Here is a 20,913-nt window from a genome sequence, read left to right as displayed (position 1 = left end):
AATTCTGCCCTCTTTTGGCAAGTTTCCCTTGTTTTATAAACCTTATCGTGTGGTGACAATATGAGTGACGTGTGGGCTGACCTTTTTTTCCCCTTAGTTTCACAGAACAAAATAAATAAATACCGGACTTTGTTATTCTTTGTCTTCTATTTCTCCATCTGGTTTCCAGGGTATGGAAATATGTCTGGAAATATTTGTCACATTCACACATCTGCAGTAGCCAGAACCTTCTAAGACTAATAAATGACACATACTTTAAAAAAAATGTGTGTCACTGAATCTCTGTGTATTGTTGCCCGCATTTCCCTGCGTTTAAATTAACTGTAGAAGCATTACACAAGCTAAAATAATGAAAATATGACATTTTAATGAGCATTAAATGAACAAAAACATTTCCTGTTACACTTTAATAAATAAATAAAGCATGCTTTGTAAGCAGTTGTATATGTACTTGCATTTATTAAGATTTTTTAAGTGTTTGTTGCAATATCAAAGAAGTGAATTTCCAAATACTGGAAAATGTCTCTCGACGATTTTAGGGTTAGTTCAGGGGTTATTCGCAGTAAACTACTATATTTTTTTTAATTCTTTTTTTTTCTGGCAGCACAGTGCAGGAATGTCGTTGAGTACACTGCTGAAATTTAGAAATTAAACTTTTTGTCGCAGATTTGATGCAGGAAGAATTTATTAGAAACTTCGTTTGCCTTAATTTCGATTATTAAAACCAGAAGAAAAACATTGGAGCTTTGGAAAAAAACAGCGTTCACAATCCCGACCTTAATCGTGATCATTAACGCCACATAAGAATGAGCAAAATTAGCATGATGTTTTTCTGCTGGTTACTAAATTGCTTACACCCCCGAATGAGTCCGATTCGTTCTGTAAAAGAGCGTCGGGCACATGGAAACACACAAACACATATTATTCAGTAAATAAAGTCAAATAAATTTAGTTTGGCTCGTTTTTCCTCTCTTTTTCAAATTCTCAAAATGAGATTATTGTCCTGGGAGTTGTTGTTTATATTGCTTAATGGAGAAAGGAATAAATAGTAATTATATTTATTTGCTAATCTATGGAAGGAGGTGCCTCTGGGCTGCAGAGCTGCATCCTGTATAGGTCTATCATATGTTAATGAAGTTAATGGCGGAGCTTCAGTGACAGCTGGCTGCCGAAGACCAATCAGAGCGCTCGTAGATGGAAGCCAGTGTGAGTTTGAGGTTCTGCAGGCAGGAGGTGTTTGAAGAACCATGTGAGCTCTGTTCGTGATGTAAAGACGGATCCTTTCGCTTTTATTTGATTTTTTTGACTCCCCGACAGTTATGAGCATGCACCCCACAACTTGTAACCACTGGGGGCTCTTTTCTCGCTGATGATGCGTTGGAGTTACGCGTGGATTTCTTCCAGGCTGTCCGACAGAACTCATGAAACCCTCTTCAGAGCGACGGTTTGTGGACTTGCGCATTAGCTAATGATGTCTGTGGGTTTTATCCCTGACAGTCTGAATGGCTCAGATCCCTCCAAGTCGGCCTTTCTAGAATTCGGACACGGACACTCGACGCACCAGCAGCACTCCTCCGGACTCTCTCACGTTTATCCGGTTCACGGCTTGCAAGCTGCTGGCCATTCCCAGCACGAAAGCCCCTTTCCTGGTACCGCGTCCTATGGCCGCTCTTTGGGCTACGCCTACCCCGGCACGGTGAACACTCATCCCCCGTCCGCTTACATGCCCTACCAACACAGCAATCACAGCAACAGCAACAGTGTGACCCACAGCAGATTAGAGCACACAGGTACGTGAGAAAGTCACTGAACTGTTGTATATCATTAACGGCCATAAACTGATATGCCTTAAGTCTATTTGCGCACATGGCAAGGGAGAGGGGGGGAAAGCGCGTTTAGATGTGTAGTGAGTTGATATATATATATATATATATATATATATATATATATATATATATATATATATATATATAAAAAAAAAATATATATATATATATATATATATATATATATATATATATATATATATATACATATATATATATATATATATATATATATATATATTTTTTTTTTTTTTTTTTTTTAAATTTATTTATTTATTTTTATTTATTTATTTATTTTTTTCATTGCAAAGATTTACTAAAAAAATAATTTTAGTGGAGGTACGTTAACATTGGGGTATTTTTATTATTATTAATGCAGAAATAATAAAGGATTAAGTCTCGGTAGGGTGTTCTTTCTTTGCCTTGTTATATAAGAAAGATATGCAGTCGCATTAAATATTAATTATTATATTAATAATATTCTCTGAGTATGGTCTGGCCCTACCACAGGTACCCCTATTGTTAATGCACATTAACCCAGTGGTGTCGGAATAAAACCGTCCTTTCATCCTTGTGTGTGTGATCATTTGCTGCGTGTGTTGTTGGCATTACGGCCTTCTGATCCAGAAAGCTTAGAAGTGTAAACATTGCCACGTGAAGCTCGCACTAAAATGTTCCGTCCAGATTAAGGTAGAATTTGGGAGCATTAGATTAATATCTGATGCGCAAATGTAATTCGTTTCAGGCCCTGGCGTTTTGTGTTGGCGTTCAGGGCCTATCAGATGCAGTATCCGGAGACTACAATTTGTATGCATTAAGGCTGTAAAACCGAACTACTCCTCTGGTCTTCGTGTTGGTTGCAACTGTAGGTTTTGCTCAGAGACCACGTTCAAAGCTTGTCCAATGGGACTTTTACGCTTTGGTTTGACGGATATGATGAAAACTCATAAATCGGACGTCTTCTTCTGCTCAAACTCTGTGCTCTGTGTTTCATCTTCAAGACCACGACAAGTCCTCTGTGATTGAAGGCAGAGACATTCGTCTAAATGGAAAAGGGAAGAAAATTCGCAAGCCTCGGACCATCTACTCCAGTCTGCAGCTGCAGGCTCTGCACCAGCGCTTCCAGCAGACACAGTATCTGGCCTTACCGGAGCGCGCAGACCTTGCGGCAAAGCTGGGGCTCACACAAACTCAGGTAGGCCTTAAACGCATCACTTTGCGAGGCTCTCTATCGTTTATGCACTATATTAACTAATAAACAGATTATTTAGGAGGATGTAGTGAAAGCTAGAAATAGTCAATATGTTATGGTTAAAATGACTCCCTTGCAACATTTCCACTCCTTGTATAGACTAATAATTTATATACAACAATTTTGAATCAGTGTGACTTATGGTAGACTGAATAAAATATATGTATTAGTGAAAGAGGATAGTGTTGGATATGATTGAAAAGAAATACTTGCAGCATTATCGAGGATCACAGCAATTTCATACCCCTATCCCTTAATGCATTCCTTATTTACTGGCTGTATCTCTTTTGTCATTTGCGGTCCTTGAAGAGTTTTTGTGATCAGTGGCTGCAGTAGGAACAAAATTACCAAAAGGAGGAAAAAATATATGCAAAAGCAGTGGTTGGCAGATGTTTTTCAGTAGTTTATTATAGAGTATTAAACCAGCCCCTAACAATGGGATATGCTTGTATTTATTCGTTTTTACGTACTTTTTTACGGTGTAGTTGTAAGTCTTTCAGTACCTATAGGCCACACAAGCACACATGCACACGCACTATAATAATTACACGCGTTTCCAAGACAAACAGGTGCACGTGTCAACTGACCCCCCTCGGATGGGACAAAAATGAGACCTTTGGATCACTTTTTTTTGTTTCAGTTGAGTTCTAAAGTTAAACGATTAAGTCGTCAGAGTTTTAAAATAGAAGATAAACAATATTATGAAATCCACCCTGTCATCTCAGCCGCCTCCTGCACTTTATTCTTAATCCCTGAACACTTCTCCCGACAATTATCTCCCAGTTGTTCTGCCATTCGTGTGGTTGTTGGTGCTGTTGTTGTTGCCTAGATATCCCGCGGGCTCTTTGGTGCTTTCTTTTTTAAAAAATGAATATTCACACCATTGTTCTCGGGTATAAAAATAGCCACCATGAACTGAACCCACAAACATTTTCGCTGACCTATCACGGCGCGTTTGGAGCCGCTTTTATTTCACAATTCTTTCAGTCCGGGCTTGTTGCTGTCACACTCATGCATCACTAGACTTATAAAACAGCGAACAATAAAAGGGCTTAGCTTTAATGGGTAACAAGTGGCACTCATCTGCAAGGCTGAATAGCTAACTGTGCGCCAAGATTAGGCCTGGGACTTGCAAAAACAACCCCAAAAGATGAGTTATTATGAGTTTTACTTTCTTTATTGCTCACAGTGTTCCCTTCGGGGTAGTTTATGATGAAAAGAGCACCGAGTTTAATGCGGGGGAAATATGCTAATAAAAAGAAAACGACAATGAGATTTCTTTTATATTGCTGCTGATTGTTAACTGCAGTGACAATTATGCCCATTTTCTCTTTTGTTCTCCCACTTTAGGTGAAAATATGGTTTCAAAATAAGCGCTCCAAGTACAAAAAGATCATGAAGCATGGCAGCGGATCAGAGGGAGAACATCTCCACGGCACCAGCTCCATCTCTCCCTGCTCGCCCGCATTGCCCCAGCTATGGGAGGTCTCTATGGCGAACAAAGGAGCCCCGGTCCATCCGAGCAGTTACATGAACACTTTCGGTCATTGGTATCCGAATCATCACCCTCATCATCAGGACGCGATGCACAGGCCTCAGATGATGTGAGTGGACAGTTTTTGGACACTTGAGTCCATCGGGCTGCACTGAACTTGCTGGTGCCTCCAGAGGTCTCCTCTCAGAACTGAGAGTTTAGGAGACCTTGTTTATATTCACTGTATTCTGTGTGTGTTTTGAATTTTAAAATTCTCACTACAAGAACTATTCAGGCATCAAAGAAAAAAAAGGGGGGGGGGCGTTATATCACTGCAAGCTCTTGTTGCAGGGTCTGACATCAGTGAAACGTGGGTTTGTGTGTGCAGTTTAAAAGACATTCTGGATAAAATAACTTTTTTCAAATATACTGTGTCCGTGCGTCTGCTTTATTAGCCAGCAGTTAACCAGCTGTCACTTTATTGTCACTAAATGTCTTTGCTTAGGTTTCTTTATCTTCCCCTCACTTTCAGGTAATTTCAAAAGAAAGATGGAATTGCCGGTTCCTTAAAGAAGCCTGGATTAATAACAACCGGTGCTATGAGACACTGACAAACACAAGCTTAAACTCTTCAGAGCTTTCTGAGCACTGCACAGCTCGGCCTGTGATAATGCCGTGCGAGGATAAAAGCTGTCTTTTGTCCATCAACACTCCTGAACTGCGATCCACAAAAACCTGCGACCCTGCTTGAATTTCGACAGCCATTGTCAAAACACCTGGGGATTGATTTCTGTTAGACAAAAAGCAAATATCGGCCCTGGTATCTTTTTTCGGTTTCGTAGGCTGTTTTGGTTTTACCGTTTGAGTATGACTGGGTTCGATATAAATCGAAAGGAAGGCTGTTGCCTTACAGGAAAGCAGTTGTTTCCAGCTGAGACAAAAAAGAGAGGGTGGCCACCTTTACGCACCGTGGCTGAGTTTTAACGTAACATTTCTGCACAGGATAAAAACTCTAAGACACGTGCTGTTCAAATGCTTTTATCTGAAAGCCAGTATTACAGCTAAAAATACCTTTAATATTATTCAAAAATAACATTTCACTGCATTTTTATTGCTTGTTTTGGGTGTTGGTTATAAAATGTGTTTAGTCTAAAAACACACAGTTGTATGCGTTTAAAGACGTTGAAGAGAATATCCACCATCCATCTTTTTTCATCATCAAAGTGGAGAGCGGAGATGACGTGCAAGAAAGCATTTTTACAATATTTCCCTTATTTTCCAGTGAGATCAAAAAGCAAACTCGCCCTATCATAATCAGATGATAAATGGCTGCTCTGTCCAGACAATAAACCTCGCCTGATTTATAGTCTTTTGAAATGATTTGCTAATTCTAGTGCTTAGACTGTTTAAACACGGAGAATTAGCTATTTATACCTTTGCAAACAATCGGGGCTGATGCTCTTGATTAAATGGAGAGTTGATTTCTGCTTAATGAAGCTTAGAGAAACAGCCAGTGACTTCTTTTTGTCTTTTTCATTCATCACTCTGCTGCTTCAAACTGTCTGGCAAGCATTAGTTATCTTTTTTTCCTGATGTCACACTCAGGGTTTAAAAAAATAAAGTGAAGCCTTTTGGAAATATTTATCCTAAACTTGTGTTGCTATAAAGTACATTGCTGAAAATTCTGCATATTTTAGTTGTGTGGTGAAAGGATTTTCATGCCTCATGCTGAAGTAGAGAAGTTCCCAGAAAATGCATTCATAATAATCCAGACAGCCACCTTTCATAATTCTAAACAAAAGCTAAGTGAACTTCTAGCGGAGCACCTGGTAAAACAAGCTTTAGTTGCAAAACAGCCTCTTTAGATACAAAAACATAAAATAACACCCATTTCTAGCTGCATGTCCACACCAAGTCACCAGAACACTCAGTCGCACAGCATGCAATCAGCCCTGCCTTACCTAGTCAGAGAAGTGGTACCTTGTTCGGGAGCTCTAAAGCCTTCTGTGGTGCTCCTGTGAAGAACAAAGCCACACCATAGCCCCGTGTTTTCGCTCCTCCGAGCTGATTTTCTCACATAACGACAAGCATTGTGTTACATTAACATCTCCTTCTTTATATATATATACACCCTCGTGCCCTTTTCCTCATTCCTGATGATTATGTGCCTTGTTAAACATGCGGACCCAGGGAAGAAGAAGCGAGCATTGCTGAAGCAAGTGACGGGGCATCAGGGAAAATTATAGGCAATTTCACATCTCCAGATTAGAATAATGGGCTTGTGGAGTTGGACAGAGAAGAGTAGGACCTTTCAAACGGGGGGGCAATTATCATGCAGGCGGATTGAAGAGAAAGTGAAAAGACTCCTGGTGTAATAGACAGGCTAAAGAGGAGGGGGGTGGAAGCTGGGGTGGTGGGTTGAAGGGTAATGATAAAGCCAAGTCTGACTGTATCAGTGATGTGGATGGTCTGGGTTATCAGATACGAACTGTCTGATGGGTTTTAATTGCAGGATAGCAATGAGAGGGAAAATAGCTTGTTATTAAATCCCACTTGCTTTGAATGGGTGAATGGCATAGCAGGTCTCTGGGGTGATTATTGTTATTAACTTGAGTGATCTGACATCTCGGGTAATTGTGAGCAGCTTCCCTGTTAGAGAGAGTGAATGCATGATTTGGTTTCGTCTGAAGGAAGGCCTGGCTTACTCTGTGGCATGATGCACACAGAGTCTGGAGGGATTACAAACACAATGCAGGCAGAAAGGTATGTACACTGACTCACACTTAGATTCAGTGAATTCAATTCGAGCATGCCTGTGTTATCATAAATGAAAGTGTGGGAAAATATAGTTTCCTTTTCTCCTTTTCAGCATTTGACAGTCTTTAAATCCTGAGCTTTAATTTATAGGCCAAGGTAAGATGCACAAAGGTCTCCTCGTGGCTTCATCGGGTTGTGACGACTGGCTGTGAAGCATCAACACACAGCCCGGCCCAGCCATGGCCTGAGGTCAGGCAGGGTTCACAAGTCCACAGCTGTCAAGAATGCCTTTCTCCCATCATTTCGTCCAAGTTTGCAGCAAAATGGAGAGCATGAGTGATCCTAATGCAGCCAAGGCCCAGCCCATGCAGGGACTCAGTGCAGGACAGCTGCTGAGAGTCTTTCCATGGATACATTTGAGTTGCCGACCTCCGCATCAACCCGTTTTGCTGCACCCTGGGGACAAGTGCTGACACCACACTGTTGATTGTTGCAGTGGGAAAAAGGAGAAGAAGGGTTACAGGGGCCTGAGCAACAGCTCTATTTAGGGTGCTGTGATGTCGTGCCATGCAGGATCACATTCAAGTTCAACAGTTCACCTCCACCTCCGTGGCTACTTACACTTGTTGATGTTTAGGCATGACATACATCGACATGTCCTACAGCCCACACACACAAGTGCACAAATGTTTCCCCTGACAGCTACGGCCGAGGCCCACACACGCTGAGGGAGCCGCTGAAGGGAGGTCACATGTGTTCTTGATGAGATTTCATTGATATTAAAAGGCAATAGTAATCATATTGCTTTTGTCAAATCAGCACAGGGCATCGACATGATGACTGAAGCCATAGGCAACTGGTGTTGGGTTCAGAGAAATAAGCCAAGAAGACATTAGGGAAACAGAACTGGGAGCTGTGATACATTTCACTGTTTACAGCAGAATTATGAGAGAATGTGTGTGAAGTCTGGCAGAAACTTTGAGGATAAACGTAATCTCTAAACACACTACAAAGGGTGTGGAAAAACACTTGGTTTTTATTACAGCTTAATGACAAAAACGTGGGAAATATATCCAATATTTTAAAGTATAAACTATTTTTCTACAGCCCAATACTTATTATTATAGCTGCCATTATATTTCTTAATATCCCTCAGATTTGCATTATGTGAGTCAATATAGCTGTGTATTTTTTATTCTTTTTTAATTAAAAATTAAATGTAAAATAATTAAACAATTTGAAAACATAGTTTATATCGAACAACAACAACAACAAAAACAATATAATAATAATAATAATTATTATTATTATTATTGTTTTATCCCTACAAGTTTTTCTGATTACTGATTTATAATAATATTAATAATAATAATGATTATTATTATTTTAGTTTAAAGCTCTTTTCTTATTGTAATTTGCGTTAATGTACTCTTTTCCAATATTGCACTTTGAGGTTTACGTTTGGCTAATATAGCTAAATTATCCAAGGTTTAATTTCCTAACATAAAACTATTTATTCATTAGAAACGAGAATTATTTTTTTAAAGCTGATATCAGTATTAAGCCTTATTGAAATAATTTTTTTATTCCTGTCTCAGGTAAATTGAGAAATCAGCGAAATTATTTAGGGAAACCCGACATCATGTTGCAGTGAAGTTTCATACATTAACAGCTCCACTCATGGGGGCATACCATTCTTGTTACTAGAAGCAGTATAAAAGGTTATAAACCTCTCACACCCTTAGCCCCTGCCCCACCCTACGTTTTCGCTCAGTGCGTAATGGCGCTTTGGTGGTCCATGTGGATAAGCTCGCCATTAGCGGCTCTCCATCATGTCAGTTTTGGGCTGCATATTTAATAACGCAAGGTTTATGTGGCCAAACCGAGGTTATTGTCCACTGTCATTATTTATTAGCTGACGCAAGGGTCGAGGCTGGGGAAGGGGGTGGTGTGTAGCGGGGAAAGCTGTTTTTTCTTCTTCTTCTTCTTCTTCTTCTTCTTTTCCTGTGACAGCCTTATTGTAGCTGTCACAACAGTCGCTGTCGTGTTTATGAAGCGTCTCTCAGGTGATTCATATAGGTGTTTTCCCCCAGCTTTTGTGAGCGCACACACAGCCTGTTTTATGTTATCACCTGGGAAAGCCCTTTTGTGAGATTAAAAAAAAGTGTCTTTTATATCACTGTGTGAATGACGGTAGCGAAGGCGAGGAAAACTAGTCTGCCAACGCAAAGGGAATGAATAAACCTTTAAACGGGTGCGCGCTCTCCCACACACACACAAACGCGCTTGTGTTTTGTCGTACCTTCAATATTTGGCACTGTTTTCTTCCATTCTTATGCGCGTTCATACGTGCGTGGGAGATTCCCCTCGGAACAGTCTTGCTTCACCTAACCACCCCGCTCCCTCCCCTACTAACACACATACACACTGAACTCTTTCTTGTTATCTGGCAGCAGAATCGTAATAAAACTGAGTGACTCCAATGTGTCTACACGTCAGCGCGCCACTAAATCCCAAAAAAGCCGCACTGTACCTGCGCCTGTAACAGCAGACGCCTCTCGGCACAGATGTTGGCACTGGCCAGTTTAGAAGTTGAAATAAAGTTACGTAAAATATATATAGTAAATATATTAAATATACATTTAAAGCATAGGCTACCGCTTGCATATTTGTTGTTCTTTACAAATGTCCGTATAAGCTGTAATTATAATGTCTGCTTCCAGTGCAAATAAATCTTCCACAGTTCAATCCAGTTCAAACTGGTTTGAAAATGCGTCGCAGTTTAAGGTGACATAAACTGAAAACACTGAGATGTGTGCACGGTTTTCCAGTGCGTCTCTCGACAGGCTCTTTATGAAAGGGGCTTCACACACCACGTACAATTAACACCTTTATTCAATTGACAGGAAGGCAACAAGTGGACTAATTACATGAATATAAAAAAAACAAAAAACAAAGAAGGTTTTTGAAAGCACCACAGTGCAGTCGTTCCGTTTGAACAAATATGATCATAGTGGTTCTGCATATAAACACATATTTACAGCCTTCGACATTTTGTACAAATCCATATAAATATGACCTGAGTTGTTTTGAGCGCTCTCTACAAACCCACAAGATTTGATGTAGCATGGATCAACCGCACAGTTTTGTTTTTTGTTTTGTTTTTCTGTTTTTCTTTTTGCTATTATTCGGTTTGTGTATAGGCATCTTATTTATTTAAAAAAAACTTGCATATTTACCATTTATTCATTTACAAAAGAAGGTAAGGAAAAAACTGAAGCGATAAATAATTTAAAAACACGCCAGATGTCCGTTAAATATGCTGCCACAAGTGATCAGAAATCCCTTATGTGCTTTTGTGAATGGAAACCCAGTTCTGAAACATTCTTGATCATCTAAAAAAAAAACAAAAAAAAAACCACAGCAATGTTTCATCTCAGGTTTGTCTCCCGGTCCAGTCATCGTTTTCTCTGCAGAGTCATTGTGGAGAGACCTCGCTTGAAATAAAACCGAAGACAGAAATCTGCTCTTGAGTCAGTGTTAATAAACAGCTCCCACGCTTTGCTGCGGGACTGGGTGGTGCACGGCTCCCGGGTGTTGTAGGTGTGATCCCTGCTGGTACCAGTGGTTATTATAATCCTCCAGGTACGGCGGCGATGAACTGTGCGTCGGCTGCGGCACCTGAGGTCTGCTGATCGGGGTGTTCTGAGGGGTGCTGCTGTTGTCCCAGACAGCGGGAGATGGCGGGGAGTTGCAGGCCATGGAGTCGCTGGCATTGGGGCTGTGCTCCAAGGGAACCTCGCCGTTTTTGTACAGCTTCTTGAACTTGGATCTCCGGTTCTGGAACCAGATCTTGACCTACGAATCAGAGGATCAGCATTAACTGTTATGTTAAAATGTTTGTGATTCTAGTTTATTCAAAGAGTGTTTAACTTCAGGATAGCAGCGCATTTAATTTTTAATCGTTTACCTAAATTAGGGATATCCAGTGCAGACACAAAAAGCATATATGCTGTGCGTAATTACGCACCAGGGTGTTATTAAAGGTTACATTATTGGCCATACTGGGGAAACCCTAATTCACGTGACTTTAAAGCGCTGATCATTTGGAAAATGTGAGGTGTTTACAGGTGGCTTACCTGCGTCTGAGTGAGGCCAAGCTGAGCCGCCAGCTCCGCTCTTTCAGGCAGGGCGAGGTATTGTGCCTTCTGGAAGCGTCTCTGCAGAGCAGCAAGCTGGTAGCTAGAGTAGATCGTCCTCGGCTTGCGAATCTTTTTCGGCTTTCCATTTACCATACGAACCTCCGGCTCTGGCTCCTCTTTCACTGCAAATAAATAAATATATACACACATAAATAAATAAATATTGATCACTGAATAGAACTTCGAACGGCCTCAAAGGCTTAAACATGAAACACCAGGAAAATAAAATTTAAAAAACAAACAAAACGGTAGCAGTCTCACGGTAGTAAGACATTTGGCGATATGGGAATTTAGCCAGGGAGGGGGAAAAACAACAACTGAGAATAATTTTCCTAAATCAAAATAATAATAATAAAAATCTCCTCAGTTGAAAACACAAGTATGGCACTTTAGTAAGAACATCGGAGGCAAAGAAGGAAACCAAACTGTTCACGGTTCAAAAAAATATTTTTGTCTAAACTTGCATTTCACTTCAAAGGTTAAACGTTGGTAACATTAAAATTTATGAAGTGAATATATTACCATCTAACCCTTACCAGTTTATGCATACCTATTAATTGCTGTTTCAGTCCAGGGTAGGCAATTATAACACTACAGTAGCATAAAACGGCACACTACCACTGGACAAATGTTATCTTTTACGCATGACTGCACAAGAAATAAAATAATCAGTGAGCACCACGTTGCTTTTATATTTGTAATACTTTTATGTTTGGATTACTTGGATATCTACCAATTGTTATCAAATCAAAATGACAAAATGTGCGCCAAGTTGGCATTCAAATAGGAAATAAAGTTTATAATGAAATGTAACTTGCTATGAGGGATACCTCTTTTTAAAAAATGTCCAACCAGATCATGCAAGAGGGAAACAAGTGATTAGATTTAAAGTTGGCGTAGATCACATTATGCACACTGGAGATATACAAAACAAAACACAGCCTGTGATTATCTCTTCATTTACCTGAGCCCGGAGGTGAAGCTTGCAGGTGATCTCTGTTGTAATGTCCGTACTGTCTGTAGCCATTCGTGTATGGGTATTCAGATTTGGTGGCGTACGCTCCAGCAGCTCCCATTCCGTTCAGATTAAACTGGTGATGGTAAGAGTTCATGGGCTGCCCGTACGGCTGACTCTGATAATATTCATGATGGCCGTGGGCCGTCTGTCCACTGTAGTAGCCCATGTCCGTCACGGACGACTCGGGCAGAGTAGGGGAGTCCTTGGAGTTCGGATGGCAACTCATAGATCCTGGGAGATCGGTCAAAATACTCGCAATCTTCTTCTCGTACGTCTGTCCGGCGCTCATTGTGAAAGCAGTCCCCCCCCCCAGAATAAAGAAAGTCCACTGGTGGATCCTTTCTTCTGCGGATTGTGCAAAGCAAATTCGCGACGCAGAACTGCTGTGTGCGCGCTCTTTGAACGCACGACTGTGACGAGCCTATAGTCCACTGAAACTCTTCCAGCTGCAGAAACTTGGTTGTGGCATTGCTCTGCCCCTGTGACACAGTTTTAAAGAACTGAGCTAGTGCTGGCTTCCTATTGGTTCCACTGCCCCCTCTCCTCCTCCTCCTTTGCGCTCCGGGCGAAGCCTTGGCGAAAGCCAGCCTTTAGCTAAGAGCGCATATGTGCACACATAGCCCATTGCCCCGAGTTTTTTCGTTCCCTTTACATTTGAATTTACTTGTTCACGTGTGAAACGTGAAGTATTGCATTTAGAGACTGTGTTCAAACTTAAACCAAAGGCCCAGTTTTCTCCCCAATTGCTCTACAGGCTGCATAGTGGGGTCGTGGTGCTTCAACACAAAAGTAGCCCAGAGCTTTTCTAAAGACTAATCCTTCAGCCAGGTCGTCTCCTCAATGTTTTATGCAATGTTTTCGTAACAGTACCAAGAGATCAGACATTGCTCAGCATGTTGAAAAGCTGCATACCCGTCTCCCACAGACTCCTATTGTCATTTAAAGGTGTTGGCGGACGGCGGACTTTACGTGAAAGAGATGCAGCAAATAGATAAAAGACTCGTTCAACTGATAATGCCTACGGCTGAATTCCTCCACACTGTCCGTGTTTTGCTTTTTGTAAATGCAAATTCCACCAACACTGTTTAAGATGACGGTTAAGAACTGCGCTGTACCAGTTCATAACAGTCTTTAGATAATATTAGAGGTAAAACTGTAGTTTTATTATATAATGTTTTTTATTCTAATATTATCAATGATTAAAATCCGTCCCTTCTCACTTATACAACTTTTCATTATAATTTTCATTGTGTTTCCTTGGCTTAGGTCCCTCCTGATGAAATCACAGTGCACAGCGCCCCCTGCTGTGCGAGATTGCAAATGTATCTTTCATTTTCTTCCTGCAAGAAGGAAAACCTGGAGCTTCATACAGTTAAAGGTGTACGAAGATTGTTTTTCTATCTACAGCTTAAAATTAAAATTTTGAACGACCAACTTTCATAGACTCACTATTAAAGATTATTTAAAAACTTTTCAAGTGAAGCTTCTGATTTGCTTTTATGCAACTCTCTAGATTCTCATGTGTTGTGAACTGCCGCCCTCTTTAGGTAAATTCCTGCAGCGCCGCTCTGTAGTTTCAAAAGTTCTGTTCACGAAATTTTAAATAAGACAAATTTAAAGGAGATACCCGGTTGGTGCTAAAATCTGATCCCGTGTTAGAACCAAAGTTAAAAGAACTCTAAAAGAAGAGGTCTAAATGTTTAAATGGCAATGACACAATTGATTTATTTAATTTGCACTAATGGGAGTGTGATGTTTGGTAAACCCTTTTTAATAATTATTTATGACAAGTGAGAAAAAAGGCTGACTAATATTTGCCTACATTTGTGGAAGCCTATAACCTGATATTGTAATTTCAGAGACATTAAAATAACACCAACCCTTTCGATAAACATAAATCAGTCATGAAGCGTAACATCTGCTCAGAACCTCGGTATCATCTTTAACCAGTATCTGGATTTTGTATCTCACATCTCAAAGCCCATCCAGTCTTTTTTTTCCCTTCACCTTATAAATATTGCAAATTGCAAAAAATCAAATCTTTACTGTAATTTATCCGAAACTTTTAGTACACGCTTTAATTTTCTCCCTTCATGAAAGATGAAGAGACCTTTCATCTTTGCATCTCTCACATATCACGCCTATTCTCGCATCTCTTCACTGGCTTCCCGTGAAAATCAGAATCCACTTTAAATCATTTGAACATATAAAGCACTGCATGGACAGCACCTGCTATATAGCATGTCATGATGTGCCAGATGTTTTCAATTGGTGCAAAGTCTAGGCTGCAGGCAGACCAGTTCAGCACCCAAACTCCTCCAACTAAGCTGTGCTGTTGTTATAGATGCAGTGTGGAGTTTAACATCATCTTGCTCAAATACTCAAAGCCTTCTCTGATAAAAATCTTACAGGGATGGAGAATATATTGCTGTAAAACCTGAATATGCCTTTCAGCAGTAACGGTACCCTTCCAGATGTGCAAGCTGCCAACTCCATAGGCAGCTCCATACTGTCAGAGATGCTTTTGAACTGGGCAGTGATAACAAGCTACAGAGTCTCTCTTCTCTTTAGTCCAGCAGACACAGCATCTGTGTTTTCCAAAAAGAATTTCAAATTTCAATTTTTGTCTGATCACAGAATAGTTTTCTACTTTGCCTCTGTTCATTTGAAATAACTGGAACATGCTCACATGTGGCTTCTTCTTTGTATGATAGAGCTTTAACCTGTATTGGTATGGCACAAAGAGCTTTGCCCAGAAGACAGTCATTTCTGGAAGTGTTCCTGAGCTCATTCACTGACTTCCACGGCATTTTAATCCTGTGTCACCCGATGGTCTCAAGACCATGAGCATCAAATATTGATTTAGAATAGAATGGAATAATCCTTCAATTGTCCCACTGGCGGAAATTTGGTTGTAACAGCAGCAAAAAAATACAAACACAAACAGAAACAGAAACAGAACAGGACATAGAACAGAAGCACACACTTTTTTTTACATATTTACATCATGGACAATAGTTACCAAAACAGTACTGTACAGTTATTAAAATTCAAGTACAGATAAGTGTCAAAACCGAGTTGTAGTGTGCAAACAGAGCAGGATACTGAAATATGTTTAAACAGTTAAGAATATTTAGAATAAGTACAGATTGTGTATTGTTTTGGTTATTAAAAAGTAGACATGTAACTTCCAATGAGTTAGTATATATAAACTAAGAAACGTAATGTGCAATTTATAACAGTAGTAGGTGTTCGGTTGATTAGTGCAAATTACAGCGCTTATGTAAACATCTATGTTTGTTGGGAGCAGTTTTGACAGTCTGACAGCTGCAAGGAGGAAGGGCCTGTGGAAACATTCCTTCATGCATCTAGGATGCAGCAGTCTGTCACTGAAGGAGGTCTGCAGTTCAGCAACATTTACATGCATGGGGTGGGAGACTCTGTCCATCAGAGATGTTATTTTGTCCAGAGTCCTTCTGTCTCCCACCACCTGCACTGGATCCAGGGTGCATCCCAGAACAGAGCTGGCCTTCCTAATGAGTTTATCCAACCTCTTCCTCTCAACTGCCAATAAACTGCTGCTCCAACATACGACAGTGTAAAAAATGACGGATGCCACCACAGAGTCATAGAATGTCTCTAGAAGCGCTCCCTGGACTCCAAATGACCTCAACCGCCTCAGCAGGTAGTCTGCTCTGACCCTTCCTGTAAAGAGCATTAGTGTTGTGGCTCCAGTTCAGTGTATTATTCAGGTGAACACCCAGATACCTATAAGAGTCCACTATCTCAATGTCCACTCTCTGGATGTTCACCGGTGTCAGTGTGGTGGGTCTGCATCTCCGGAAGTCCACCACCAACTCCTTGGTTTTCCTGGCGTTGATCAGCAGGTGTTTCTGCTGGCACCAGTCCACAAAGTCCACAGTCCACTATCTATATCTGAGTCGTCCTCACCTGTGATGAGGCCAACTATGGCAGAGTCGTCAGAGAACTTCTGTAGGTGGCAGCGTGGGGAGTTGATGGAGAAGTCTGCAGTGTAGAGAGTGAAGAAGAACAGTGCCAACAGACCAGCATATCAGAGACACAGCCCTGTGTCCTCATGTACTGTGGGCATCCTGTGAGGTAGTCCAGTATTCACTGGGACATGTGGTGGTCCACTCCTGATAGCTCCAGCTTGGCCCTCAGAAATCGAGGGTGGATGGTGTTGAAAGCACTAGAGAAATCAAAGAACATGATCCTCACAGTGCTTCCAGGCTTCTCCAGGTGAGTCAGAGCTCGGTGCAGGAGGCTGATGATGGCGTCCTCCACCCTGATGCCAGGCTGGTAAGCAAACTGCAGTGGATCCAATGAAGACTTCACCAGGGGGCGCAGATGGCTTAGAACCAACCTCTCGAGGGTCTTCATCAGATGTGATGTCAGGGCTACCGGCCTGTAGCTGCTGAGGTCTTTGGGATGGAGGTCTTTGGTACCAGTACATTACGGCATTCAGTATGGCGTACATGCATGTACTATGCAACCACCAACTTACTTTATTAAGACTCATTTTCTGTCCTTGCCCTTTCAGACCTCACACGTTGTCTGTTTATATTTTTCACCTACTGATTTGCATTATTTATGCTCACCGGTCACAACTCATCTTTGAGTAGATGAGTCCATCTGTGGTCCATCACATACCTCAGGTGCCTTACTGGCTTGAGATCTGGTGACAGTGGTGCCCATTTGAGTACAGTGAACTAACTCTCATTTTCAAGAAGCCAGTTTGAGATGACCTGAGCGTTGTCACAAACACATTATGCTGCTGGAAACAGCTGTCAGAAGATGGGTACTCTGTGGTCATAAAGTGATCCACATGGCTGTGTTGCAGGTGTTGTCTATGCCAAATTGTGACCCTGTAAATGTTGCAGCAGAAATCATCAGTCCAGGACACATTTTCCCAATGTTCTGTTTGGTGAGCCAAGCCAAAGTGTAGCCTCAGTTTTCTTTTCGCAGCTGGCAGGAGTGGTCAACCAGTGTGTTCCTCTGCTGCTGTAACCCATCTTCTTTAATGTGATGTGTGTTCATAGATGCTCTTATCCATACCTTGCTTGTAACAAGTGACTCTACGAGTTTTACCTTGAGAAAAATGTCATTTGTTTGCCTTTCGAAAGCAAAGAAATAGAATGAAATTAATAAGCGACAACATTTGACATATGGAAGTTCCAGTGTTGTTGTGAAACAGATGTTGTAATACTACAGAGTTACCAGTAGATGGTGCAAATGTTGTAAAAGTCATTAAAGCTAGTTTCTTTATCTCAGGGCACATGCACGTTTGAATATACAATCATTTGTCAGAGTACTATGTATAACCAGCTAACACTGTCCTCCAATAAATCCCATTTTTCATGAATTCAAATATATGGTATTTTTGGAGAATAACCAGCGACGCCAAATTGTTTTGCACTCGTCAGAAGGGTGCTTTAACAATTTAGCCTGTATTCACCATTCACCTGTATTTACATTATTTGAATGGACAAAACACTAAAAGTCAGTTTGGGTTTTTCCCCTCATATTTCAACAGCAAAATGGCCACACAGTTGAATTAATACACATCTTAAAACAAAGTTGGTTAATAAAACAGTCAAAATACTGTTTTATTAAAGTCCCATTAGACTCCATTAATTTGAACTGGATTTATCTTTTAAAGTTTAAGCTAAGCTCTCTGTCATATCAGACATGGGACCTTCTAATATTAGTGGAAAAAAGGGCTTCAGGCTGAGTGCAGAACAACTGATGCTGGACTGTTAAAAGCCATTTGTGTTTTGAATGTGATACTGACTTTACTGTTACTTGATAGTGCTGATCCCCCACATACCAAGAACTCCTACATTTCTCATTTTGCATGTCCAGTTCCACATATTGCTGCAGAAGCCAGTCATAAATGCGTGTAAGAGTCTGTGTCTCGAATAACTTTAAAAGGAAACGTGCAATATAGGCGATAATCTTTTGGTCAAATGAACTTCTCAGCAAGTAAGCTGATCAAACCCTCACAACACGGTAACATGAGACAGCATTCAGGGTCCTGTTTTGTACTTTTCTAATGCAGTGTGTAAAAGTGGAACAACTGGCTTTGGGCCAACACAGGACAAAAGCTCAGACCTTTCAGGGAGAAAACCCTGCAATTATCGACTGGGTTCAGCCTGATTGTTGTCGACCTTTAAAAAAAAGTACCTTTTGTACTGTACCTTACAAATGAAGCAATTTTCCCCCAGAGAAAGCAATTTTTCCCATTTTAAACTTTTAAAACAGAGTCATCAGTGTGATTAAAGGACAAATACTACAGACAGTGACCCTCGCATATGACACATGAAGCGGGGATCAGAGGTAGTTGACCTTTTTTTTTCTCAGCACCTAGATAAGATAAAGATTGCTGTACTGCACTTATCAAAGTTTAATTCCAAGTATAAGCATTCCTTGTGTGTCTTGTCCCACCTCTTCTCTGGTTTTTGATTTTCAAAACACCACCTTCGCACTCCAGAGTGAAATGAGTGTCCCTCAAAACTAGGAAGCCCTCGGGACAAATGTTTTACATTCCTTCTTTCTTTGACATTTCGGAAAGAATAACAGAACGGCACTTTTCACGCAGAAATGGCACATTTATGCATGCGCTTACTACCAACTCTTACAGCAACTCTGAGTGTCATATTTACAGCCTACACACATAAATTAAACAAAGGGACCCCCCATCAGTAATGTGCACGTGGTCCTACGTACACACACCTACATCGAGGAGGATGTTTAGACCTTAATTACGCCGAGTCTGTGTCGCCAGAGAAACAAGCTTATTGCTTCCTACGCCCCCACAACAATCAGCGCAATTTTATCTGCCTTTGAAAACTTCAAGGCAGCAGCGCAGAGCTCCCGGAGATAATGAAGTGCCCGGTTTGTGCTGATCTGACTGAATGGCCAGCTCTCTCAGGGAGTCAGAGCACTCTCATGAGTGGGAGACGTGGAAGTCTATTAAATGCTATCTCATTCGCGTATCTTCTTTTAGTTCTGATTAGAGATAAAAAGGAAAGTCAAGGACTTTTTGACATCTACATGATGTAGGGCTGTGCACACAGGCAGAGAAGATCACCTGAATCTTTAAACTTCAACTTCTTTTTGTGATTAAACGGTTGCCAGCGTTTTCCCTAAGTTCTTCTAGGTAACTATACATAGTCTGCAATATGCATTACCCGGGCAAGACTTAGTATAAATGCTCAAAGGGAAACTCAAGGTCATCGGAAAGCTACTACAATCATTGGCTTCCCCTGAAACTGGCAGACAGTTTCAGGGCTCCCATCCCTGAGCTTAAAATACTTGACTTGATCTGGGACCTTTTTTGGAACAAATGATCGCTCCAGCTTCCCAGTGGTGTTGTAAGTTGGCTTGGTTACACGGAACTGAAGCTGTTCTCAGGCTTCCTCACACCACAGCAGCGTGCTATGTGCAAAGATTTGTGTACACGTGTGTGCTGTATACTGAAGTGGACCAGAGGAAAGAGCCCAGGTATGTGTTCCCAGGGGTCCACAGCTGCCCGTTGAGCTAATGGAAGACATATGTGGCCAGAAGTTAAAGGGCATACTCCGTTTCTCTAAATACACACACACACGTCAACATATCCAAAACACCTACTAAAGTTAAATGCTCCTCTGCAGGATGTCTTCCACCCACACTGGGTTCTTCCTGTGGGCTAAAAGTCAGAATTGATCCACAGCTATTGGCCATCTGCTTGTTTTAATGGAGCACTAATGACACTTGTCTCTCTGCCGTCACGCTAAGGAGGAAACCCACTTCCTTTGAACATCTGTCTTTGTTCTTCTAGCATCATCTCCTATTCTGCATTGTTACATATTGTTAATTTATGTTTTTTATTGTTATTTTACTTGTCACTGTTATTGTGCTGATATATAATCAAACTGTGCTAATGGATAATTTTGAGCAAAAGATAATGGGCCAAAAATAAGTACTAATGTTTTTTTGTTTTTCAGTAAAAAAGTTCTGAGCTCTTAAAATCCATGTGATAACCTCTGGGGCTGAAAAATGAAGCCAGCATTAAAATGCCAAATGGTTTACTGAGTGGACCTCTGAGACTGACTCTGTCCCCACAGAGTACCACGTTAAAAGGCCAAACTTTAGAGCAGGAATAGACATGTTTATAGCCTAGTACCAAAATAGCTTTATTTTCTGAAGCTAAATTCCCCCATTTCATATCAGCAGGAAAAAACACAGCACACAATCCAAAACTGAATGCCATCCATCATATTTTCTGAAGTTGTCCACTGGGTCGGTTTAGAGTCTTTGCCAGGCCGATTCTTGTTACCATGGACTTATGTTTGACATCCCTGGTTTAAGTGCAACAGAGGGGC

At 40.9% G+C, this 20,913-nt stretch overlaps 2 protein-coding genes across 2 annotated transcripts; one reads left to right on the top strand and one right to left on the bottom strand.

Annotated features, from left to right (window-relative positions):
- Positions 1-1,159: 1,159 nt before the first annotated feature.
- On the top strand, positions 1,160-4,979 carry dlx4b (distal-less homeobox 4b). The gene is made up of 3 exons (XM_026178917.2): positions 1,160-1,790; positions 2,828-3,021; positions 4,429-4,979. The coding sequence occupies exons 1-3, from the start codon at positions 1,469-1,471 to the stop codon at positions 4,684-4,686; spliced, it is 774 nt and encodes a 257-aa protein (XP_026034702.1). The 5' UTR covers positions 1,160-1,468; the 3' UTR covers positions 4,687-4,979.
- Positions 4,980-10,186: 5,207 nt separating this feature from the next.
- Positions 10,187-13,023, bottom strand: dlx3b (distal-less homeobox 3b). The gene is made up of 3 exons (XM_026178916.2): positions 12,476-13,023; positions 11,449-11,633; positions 10,187-11,167 (listed from the first exon to the last, which is right to left on the bottom strand). The coding sequence occupies exons 1-3, from the start codon at positions 12,816-12,818 to the stop codon at positions 10,850-10,852; spliced, it is 846 nt and encodes a 281-aa protein (XP_026034701.1). The 5' UTR covers positions 12,819-13,023; the 3' UTR covers positions 10,187-10,849.
- Positions 13,024-20,913: the final 7,890 nt, after the last annotated feature.

This window comes from Astatotilapia calliptera, chromosome 8 (genome assembly GCF_964374335.1).
Source record: "Astatotilapia calliptera chromosome 8, fAstCal68.1, whole genome shotgun sequence".
NCBI classification, from domain to species: Eukaryota; Metazoa; Chordata; class Actinopteri; order Cichliformes; family Cichlidae; genus Astatotilapia; species Astatotilapia calliptera.
Note: the sequence above shows the minus strand (reverse complement) of the source record. Positions and strands in the feature narration are given on the sequence as shown.

What these genes read in the sequence shown, in the direction of transcription:
- dlx4b (XM_026178917.2), top strand. Translation starts at nt 1,469, where the DNA reads ATGATGTCTGTGGGTTTTATCCCTGACAGTCTGAATGGCTCAGATCCC. An exon ending in CAGCAGATTAGAGCACACAG is followed by an intron (nt 1,791 to 2,827) that starts GTACGTGAGAAA and finishes TTCATCTTCAAG; the next exon opens with ACCACGACAAGTCCTCTGTG. An exon ending in TGGGGCTCACACAAACTCAG is followed by an intron (nt 3,022 to 4,428) that starts GTAGGCCTTAAA and finishes CTCCCACTTTAG; the next exon opens with GTGAAAATATGGTTTCAAAA.
- dlx3b (XM_026178916.2), bottom strand. Translation starts at nt 12,818, where the DNA reads ATGAGCGCCGGACAGACGTACGAGAAGAAGATTGCGAGTATTTTGACC. An exon ending in AGCTTCACCTCCGGGCTCAG is followed by an intron (nt 11,634 to 12,475) that starts GTAAATGAAGAG and finishes ATTTATTTGCAG; the next exon opens with TGAAAGAGGAGCCAGAGCCG. An exon ending in TTGGCCTCACTCAGACGCAG is followed by an intron (nt 11,168 to 11,448) that starts GTAAGCCACCTG and finishes TCTGATTCGTAG; the next exon opens with GTCAAGATCTGGTTCCAGAA.